The sequence below is a fragment of the Gossypium hirsutum genome, chromosome D10, assembly GCF_007990345.1.
Source record: "Gossypium hirsutum isolate 1008001.06 chromosome D10, Gossypium_hirsutum_v2.1, whole genome shotgun sequence".
NCBI lineage: Eukaryota > Viridiplantae > Streptophyta > Magnoliopsida > Malvales > Malvaceae > Gossypium > Gossypium hirsutum.
Genome location: NC_053446.1, coordinates 42,347,043 through 42,357,188, shown reverse-complemented (window position 1 = coordinate 42,357,188; position 10,146 = coordinate 42,347,043). Strand labels below are relative to the sequence as shown.

At 30.7% G+C, this 10,146-nt stretch overlaps 1 protein-coding gene across 1 annotated transcript; it reads right to left on the bottom strand.

Annotated features, from left to right (window-relative positions):
• Positions 1-1,489: 1,489 nt before the first annotated feature.
• Positions 1,490-2,030, bottom strand: LOC107915476 (ethylene-responsive transcription factor ERF098). Its single transcript, XM_016844633.2, has one exon. The coding sequence runs from the start codon at positions 2,020-2,022 to the stop codon at positions 1,558-1,560; it is 465 nt and encodes a 154-aa protein (XP_016700122.1). The 5' UTR covers positions 2,023-2,030; the 3' UTR covers positions 1,490-1,557.
• Positions 2,031-10,146: the final 8,116 nt, after the last annotated feature.

Genomic DNA, 10,146 nt, shown 5'->3' with positions numbered 1-10,146 from the left:
GACTCTAATTCAGGAATCAAGATCCTTCAACTCGGATTATATGGGATAAATATGCCTGTTTAGAAACATTAAAAGCAACTTTTAACAAAGCAAACAAGATTATATTTTTAGACCTTCTTTTGTAATCTGTCCACCATTGATTCTCATGGTCTTTGCTTTGCATCTCATGCACCATCTTCACCATTTTCCATAACGTGAAAGATTGCTTAATTTAAAGAAGATTCTAAATAGACCAAAATAGTTCTTTTTTTTATTATCAGAGATCAACTTCTCTTGTAGAGGATACTGGGACAAATAGACAATGCAATCTGAAAAGGATATTATTTTGAGATAAATGAATAGCTTCTTATCAACCAATTACTATAACACAAATCTTCTTCTATGTTATCCTGAATTTGGAGCCGAGTGTTTTTCAAAGAATCAAACCTCACATATATACCCATATCCAAATTGTTCTTTTTTTTTTTAGTTTTTCTCAATTTCGATATTTAGTAAGTTGGTCCTCTAAAAAAATCAGAGCAATTTTATTCCTATTAATTTCAAAAATGAGTAACTGAGGACAACTTTTACATAAATTTGATTGGTATAATAACAAATTTAACTCCCATAATTTACACATTCTATCAAATTGGTCATGATTTAACAAATTTAGCCTGCAATATTTTTGTAAATGTGTAAATGTAGAGGCTAAATTTGTTGATTTTTTTAGAATCAAGACAAAATTAACAAAACATGTAAATATCAAGGGTTAAATTTGTCATTATACGAATCAAAAGTATGCACCATTGACGAAATACATTAACGTTGTGATTAATTGTCCTTAATTGCTCATATTTAAAATTGGCAAGGATTAAATTACTCCAATTTTTCTAGAGAAACTTTCTCAATTTCAAAATTGAGAGGAAGGGGAGAGGTATTTTTACCAATTACAGATGATGTTAGAAAACATAACCAGTTTAACATAGATCCCTAACAAAGGCATCCTATCCAAAACTAATCTAAATCCCTTACTCTTTTGTTATAGTGTTTATCTGCATGTTATCTAGAAAGCATATAACTTAAAATTTTATATCAATATGTTAAAACAACTGCATTTGGTCTAAACATTAATGTTTGCATTGCTCGAACATATACAACTAACAATAATTAAACGAAGTCATTGTTTTAGCAATCAAATTTTTTCTTTTCTGTTTTCTGAAAAATTATATATTAAATCCCTATATACTAAGTATACTATAACGTACCTTAAAAACCACTACTCATGGTCCTAGCTAGCTCCTTCAAAATCTTGAATTAGGGTTCCTCTATATAATGATAATTTCAACACTAAAAAACTGCATTTTCTTTTGTCAAGTTCAATTAGTTGGCATTAAATTAGGTCAAACAATTCAATCTTTTATTAATAAATAAAGTTTAAAATTTATTTATCATAATGATCATAATCATAATCAAAGTGCAGAAACTCATACTTGTATGCTTAGTAGTTTAGTTGAAAAATAAGGGGAAATGAAAGAGAAATCAAACAAACCAAAATGCAGTGAACATGAGTAAGAAGTTTCAGTCTCTCATCATTTTCTTCTTAATCTTCTCGTCTTCAGTTTCAAGAAGCTCCTCCAACACCTTGTCATCCAAATACTCGAACTCGAAAACCTGCTTTTCTTGTCCACCGGAGGATGAACTTCCTTTGTCAAAGCTCTTATGGACATTACCAGAAGAAGGATAAGGATAAAGATATGGGGATGGAGATGGAGATGATGATGATCCCCGCATAAGTTGAGCATAGTACTCACAGGGGAAGTTTAAGATTGCCATATGACCTCTGAGATTAAAGGCCGCTCGATCGTAGGCTCGAGCAGCTTCCTCTGCAGTGTCAAATGTCCCAAGCCATAAACGTGCACCTTGCCTTGTAGGGTCTCGAATTTCAGATGCGTATTTTCCCCATGGCCTTCTCCTCACTCCCCTATATCGTACTTCTTCTTTTGCTTTCTCTTCCTTTTCCTTAATTTTGTTTGGATCCTCCATGTTAAAGATCCCTGTCAAGTTGAACCAAAACCCTAAACCTCGAAATGAACTTTAGTGTAGTTTTAGGGTTCAATTGGTAAAGGTATTTATAGTTGAAAAAATGATCTCATCCATGATTCCACCATGGAATTAAGGAATTACATATATTAATATTATATTATATATTATATGGTGAACTTTGTATTCAGCCAAATCGGATCTAACAGATGTGAACCTGAAGAACGTGGTTTGACTGCGAATATTGATATCTCCTCTGCAACGAACTTTCTTAGCCATTTATAGCTAAAATAAAAAAAGCATTTTTAAAATGTAATTTGGATTCTTACACATTTTGGTACGAGCGGAATATATATTAATATATGAATAGACATTTGATATTGCACCATAATGTTTGTCCCTATCAACTTGATCTTCCCTGTTGTTTGAGGAACTTTTAGGACACTGAAGATAGGTTTTGTAAGACAAGTCTTGATACCCCATATCGAATACGAATTGATAATATATGTTTGCCTTATTTTACTGTTATACGTTGACTTCTCACGATATTGTTCAATCCAATATTGACGGCCATGCACAGTACTTGATAAATTAATAGCTCTCAAATGATTTTCCATTTATTTTTATAGTTTCTATCAGAGTTAATTTAACTAATTAAGTAGAACTATTTAATAAATCTAGAGGTTAGAAAACAGTGGAAGTAGATTTTTTTCTTCGGGTATTTAGACCAAATTCGATTTTGAAGTCAATATTATTAGAGGGTTTTACCTAAATACATGATTAATAAGCTCAAGCCTGTAAAATGAATAGACACTTATAATTATACTGAAAGAAATTTTAAAAAAGAACCCACACAAAGTTTCAAAAACTTCAACCTTCCAATTGAGCGAAATTTGCTTGCATATGAATAAAATACTATAATTAAACAATAAATTATGACTATCATATCACATATTCACATGAAACAAAAATAATTTGATAATAATACATTCGAACGAATAACATGTTTTAGTTTCAACTAAAGAAAGTCATAATCAGAAGGAATGGATTAGAATTTAACTAACCCCAACAATTTATGATCTAAAAAAAGTACTTCGATAAATGATTTTTGGGTCGAGTGATAAAGAGCTCAATAATTCGGATTTAAATCTTGTAAATAGAAAAATCAATGCTAAGAGAGCTTGCCTACTGTTTAAGAGTTTGATCTTGATAGACTCCAAATATAATTAAAGTCCAATGTAACTATCGAAACATTTTTAATCAACTTTATGGATTAAGAATTAATCCTAGGCTTCATTTCTCATTGCTTATCAAACATGCTTTTTGGGGTTAAAAGTGCTTTTGGAGCCATAAGCAATGCTAAACACTCAACTTTTAATATTAAAGTTGCTTTTGAACCTAAAACAAAAGATTTTTTTTTTAATTTTTTTTTGGGGGAAAAACACTTTTGGAGCCCAACATTTTTAACCCTTATTTATAATACAATGCGTTTTATATATGTAATATTTATATTAGATATACAATTATTTTCTTATTGAAATTTATTTCAAATATATAAACTTATATATTTAAATTTGTAATGGTTATATTTTAATAATATTTAAAATGTAGATTATATATTCAAATAAAATTTTACAAATAATTAATATTAATTTCTTACAAATATTTCAAAATATTAATAATTAATTATAATAAATTATTTTTATATTCTTACTAAAATATAATAATATTAACAATTTTCTTTATAGCAGGGGGAGGGGAAAGGGATTACTTGGATCGAACTTAAGTTCTCATGCCTACAACATTATTTAAATGCATATTTTTACTTCACAATATTATATCTAAAATGAATATTTATTTTTTAAAAATATTTTTTGACAGCAATACTAAATATTAAATTATTTAATTAAAATTTGATGGAATTGCGCCTAATTCATTAATTATTAACTCGAAACTGAAAAGTCTATTTTTGTCGTGTTCCTAAATCTCTAAATGAAGTTGTTGACCAAATGACAATATGCTCCTAATGATATCTCAGGATTACTCTACTATGAACAACCTCCAAATTTAATACAAGATTTATTTTTAAGGGATAGGAATAATTTATCAATAAATTACTAAATTAATCACGTAATGCCGTTATTTCTAAAAATATATATATTAAATCAAAATTTTTAAAATCACTCAAAAACAATGAAACTAGACTAATATACACAGGGTTATGAGGGCATTTTAAAAACAGCAGTCCAAACTCTGGATTGGACCGGAGGGTGGAAAACGTGTGAGTCCAAATACGACTTCCACTGGATAGTTCGACCACTAATTTTGGTGTATTTTGGATTCACAATTAAGGTCATCCGAAACGTGAGACCAAATACTACTTCCACTAGGACTTAACACGTTTGGCGAATCCAAAGAGGCAGGTGGCCTTGGCCCCTTAATCAGTGGTGTTCAGTGAATCAGAACCTCTTTTTGTTTTGTTTATTTTACAAAATGGAGTCAGTTTTAAAGTTCAAATTCCCTTTTATTTTGTTTAGCCTCACCATGTCATTTATCACCTAAATATATCCTTTTCTTAATTGACAGCTTTGATAAAGAGGAAAGAGTCATCAATTAAAGTTGTGGAAACACCCTGAAATTGTAGGGCCGAACATCATCCTAGTCTTTAAGCACCTTTGATCTCATCTTGACTACTCTGACTAATGCTTTTCCATGCTTATCATATTTATGTGATTTTTTAATTTTACAAATAAATAGTTATTTTAGTTTTCATTTATTTATTTACTTTTAATTTTTAAACTTGCATTATTTGTTAAATTACTTTAAAATAGATGAAAAATTAATGTGTGCTAAATTTGCTGACATGATATCCATGTGGCAATCCATATACATGTCATATTAGTAATTAATTAATTTTTTAAAAATTTTAAAATATTAAAAATATTTTTTTATCATTTTTGTACTTTTTAAATAATTTTTTTATTTTTAAAATTATTTTTTGAATTTTTTTTAAATTTTAAAAAAATTAATTAATTGTTGGCATTACATTCACATGATAATCTACATATTTCATATCACCAAAGTTAACATATGTTAATTTTTCCATCCACTTTAAGATAATTTGACAAACAATACAAATTTAAAGATTAAAAAAATAAAAAAATTAAATGAATAACTAAAATAATTTATTTTATAAAATTAAAACACTGAATAAGTTATTATAGATTTATATTAGTCTCAAGTTCTAACAATTTCAAGTGAGAAAACAACCGACATAAAATTTGTAAACTACACCAGAGTTAGATAAAAAAATGTAAAATATATTCAACAAATTTAAATGATTAAATAATGAATATGAAACGTTGTAACACGTCTTCATTTTTAAAATTTTACTTTTAATAATTATAGCATTTTCTGTATTGAAATCATTTGAAATATATACATAGAGAGGGAGAGAGAGAACGCAGAAGAGTAATCAAATTTAATTTGAATGATTGAAAAGGCAAAATGTGATTTTTGACTGCTCCACGAAGAGCAATCTGCTTTTAGAGACCCTGAGTATCATATTTTCATGAGTTTGTCATACTTTTTCAAAGTTTGGTGTGGAATTCATATTATTATAATGCTTCCTTGACCTCGTAAAAGTTGGTAATTAAAGCAGTTTACGAAAAACGATTAAAAAACAAGAGGTGCATTTTTTTAATCACTAGAGGAGATTATTTCATTGTAAAATAGGAAAAGGTCCTAAACAGGACCATTACAAACATCATAAACAGCAAAAGGAGTCCAGTTAATACTTCTAGAAGTGGAATTGGCGGAAAGATCACCATGCATACAGAGTTGCGTTGGGGATAAACCCGGCTAAGAAACGAACAAGTAAAATAATTAAGAAATTGAAAAAATCGAATATAAATATTTTACGTGGAAAACCCCTCCAAAGAGGATGAAAAACCATGGGTAAAGATAATTTTATTAAAACGGAAAAAATGTAAAGTACAAAAAATAGAGATAAAACTAAAGAAAACCTGAAATAAGAACCCTCAAAACGTAAACACAAAATTCTCTGAAAGCTTGTAAAAACTAATACCTAAATGCGTAATGAGTTATTTTTCTAGGGTGGAAAAATGACCTATTTATAATCTAAATTTGTAGGTCAAATAATATTAAAATAACCTACACTAATCAGAGTTTAAGTGGGAAACTAAAAACAAAGTTTAACTTTGAGAAGAAAAGCCGAAAAATATGAGGCATAACTCCACAAATCTCCACCATGACTCGTATTTCCACAACGCCTTCTTTCTAAAACTTGCATCCAAAAGAGAACCTCTTCTATATGAAATGATCATACATTTTTCCCTCCTATGACCAGTTTGTCTCTACTTCAAACGAGTCGACTTAGACTCCTTAATAGACGAGGGACAACTTGTTTCACCGGTCACCGTTGATCATTCCAGAACATAAAGACTGAAAATCTTCTTTTCTTTCATCAAAACGAGAGCCCCGCAGGATACCTTAATTCTACTTGACTCGAAAGTTAATTCTACAACCCTTCGAGTTCAAAATTCTCAATGAGATAATATTTTTCTTTAAGTCAGGCACATGTCTGACATCTGACAATATCCTAATTATCTCATCGTGCATCTTGATCTGAACAGTACCAATATATTGATTACCTTATTGGGTGAACCATTCCCCATGCACACAACTCCACCTTCATCTGAACTGTATGTGGAGAACCAGTCCTTATTGGGACACATGTGGAAAAAACACTCCAAATTTAGGATCCACTCAGACATAAACTCAAAGCTTTCACTTATTAACACCAACAAGAAATCACCACCCTTTTTATTGGTCAAATCAACACCAGCTAAATCTTCCCCGTTGCTCTCAGCAACCCTTTTATTTCGTAATTTGTAACAATCTGCCTTGACATGACTTAACATCTTACAATAGCGACCTCTATGGTCTCATTTCCTTGATGCTACCAAAATCGAGACTTACCTATCTGAACCAAAATCATTGTCGAGTTTGTCTTTGCTCAACGAATAGCAAGACTTATATAAAAGGGGTAAAGAGCATAATAATAACATAGTCTGATATTAATCGTCAATTTGAACCTCAACATTATTTAAATCATTCAAAAGAGTAATAAATTGACTGATATAATCTCTAAGGTGCCCACGTTCATTCATGTGAAACGTGTAGTTTTTACACTAATCAGTTAGCTAGAGACTTTGTCGCGTAAAGGGTTTCTAACCTTTTCTATAAGGTGAATATCATTTTCTCCATAAAAACCTCATGCACCACATTATTCATCAAACGTAATTGAATCGTGGATAGAGCCCTTTTATCTAACCTATCTCATTCTGACTTATCCATATTTGAAGTCTTTTTCTCTGTAAGGACCTTCTCAAGATCACCCTGAATTAGAATTGTCACCATCTGACCTTGCCATATATTGAAATTTTTGATGCCATCGAACTTCCCAATATCAAACCTTGTTACTGCCATCTCTAAACGGGTTGATTGCAAAAATCAAACTAGCTCTTGATATCAATTTCTCGAGGATAAACCCAGTTAAGCAACGATCAAGTAAAATAACAAAGAAATTGAAAAGATTGAACACAAATATTTAACATGGAAAAATCCTTCCAAAGAGGATAAAAACCACAAGTAAAGATAATTTCACTAAAATGACAAAAAAAAGAGTAAAAAAAGATAGAGATAAAATTAAACCCCGAAACTTGAAATAAGAACCCTTAAAACGTAAACACAAAATTCTCTGAAAGCTTGTAAAAGTTAATACCTAAATTTGTAATGGGTTATTTTTCTAGGGTGGAAAATGGTCTATTTATAGGCTAAATTTGTAGGTCAAATAATATTAAAATAACCTACAGTAATCAGAGTTTAAGTGGAAAACTAAAAATAGAGTTTAACTATGAAAAGAAAAGTCAAAAAATACGAGACATAACTCCACAGTTTTAGCTATTCATATGGAGAAACCATATACATGCATATAATTTAGAGTATTCTAAAGGTTTTCAAATTTTATTGGTTAATGGACTATGTTGAAAAATATGGAATGACTAAGATGTGTCTGAAGAAGTGCCCACTTCCTAAAATACTACGATAGGTTGGACAATTTTCATATTTAGGTATTGACAATTTATTGAATCGAATTTATGGGATATGATAATATTATGGATTGTATCTAGCTCATCAATGAAGATCATATCACTTTAGGAAACATGTTTGAAGGATCAAATAGGATCATGCCTATCTAATCACTTGGATGGAGGAAGTTGGATCGAATTGGAATGTTGAAGACTTTGTTATCAACAATCCTTATTTACCTTATTTGTTATTATGATATTGTATTCAACTAGTTTAGTTGTTGTTTAATAGTGACTGTGATAGATCTTCATTATGTTAGCAAGTATCAATAAACATTATATAATTGACAGACTTGTATAAGTTATTGTATTGATTATTGAGAGCACTCAATTTGTTCAAGTGAGGAATATTATTTGTAAAAGTGTATTTGATTGTAAAACCTTTATGTTGTGGTTTTACAAGCTAAGTTCACAAGGGAAAATTTAGTGGTGAGAGTATCAATATTCCAGGATACAAAAGTTAAGAAATTATCACTAGGGTGTGAAGCACATTTGAAGGCTTACATAAAACCCATTGATGAGAAAGCCTAGAGAGCAGTCGTTATTGGATGGGAGCCATGTCACACACCCAGTTTTGAAAGATCTTATGAAGAAAAAGATTTGGCATAATAAATTGAAAACTTTGCTAATATGGAGATTGCTTTTTTTTACAAATAAGAATAAGTAGTGGGTCGGTTGAGGAAAAGTTGGATTTCAACCATCATCCAATTGGTTAAGAACTAAACAATTTCTTAGTGGGAAACAAAACAATTAAGGTATTTTCTAGGTTTTTGTGGATTGATATCGGTGTAAAGGATATATATAGGAGAAGCATTTTTCTCCAGGGACATTTCTTTTTCTATTCTTCTTTCCTCTTTGATTTTTCATGGAGAAGAGGAAGATTTAGGAATGTTTGTGCATGAAGGATTTAGTCTTAGAAATTGGAAATTTGGCATGCTAGTAAGTTTTCTAATCTCTCTAGATTTGCATATTCAAGAGAAAAATAAGGTAGTTAAGAATTTCAGTAAATTATTTGTTCTGTTCTATTTTGGAGTAAATTGGTGGGTAACCATTTAAATGGTTTCCTCATGTAAAGAAATTATGGTTTTTGTGGTAATGAAGTCTCAATTGGATTCTTATATAGTTGTCGTGTTGCATTGATTAAGAAAGCTCATGTAGCAAAGGAAAAATGGCCTAGGATATGGAATTGGTGACGACTTCTAGGTGAGTTCTCGGACTCAGCTCTTAATGGATGTACTCTGTGTCATATATATTAAATATGATGTGGTGTTGCCTATGACAAATCAATGTATGGCGAAGTGTTATTACCTTGTGTGTGCATGAGGTATTGAGTATAAATATTGTTTAGATGAATCTGATCATTATTGATCAGATGGGTGATATAGCGTGAGGTATGTTGTTTAATGAAATGAAATTTTATGGGCATAAGCTAATTGTTGAATGAAGAATTCTTTTGACATAATGCGTTATTGTGTGTGAGAAGTTCGCATAGAAGTTTATGACCATGACATTACCATATCTATGGGAAGTCTGTAAGGACTATCTATTACAGAAGTCGCAAGGACTATCTATTATGGAAGTCGCAAGGGCTATCCTATGTTGGAAGTCCGTAAGGACTGTCTATTGAGGGAGTTCGCAAGGACTACCGGTTAAGGAAAGTCCATTAGTAGGATCTGACCGAGGAGGTTAGTCGAGACTACCACTTGCGGAAAGTTCACCAAAACTATTTGGCCATTATGATTCTGTGACACACCCATTGGTATGAGTCTGTGATATGAGTCACAAAGGCCCAATTCAAGCTCAAGAACGTGATGGGCTCAAATTACCACAAGACCAATAACGAGGTCAAAGCCCAGGCAAATGCGTATGAAACTAAATGGAACAGTTGAAGACTTCATTAGCAAGGCCTTAGATGCGTATACAAAGGAAAAAGAAAATCAAGATTCACTTTCTT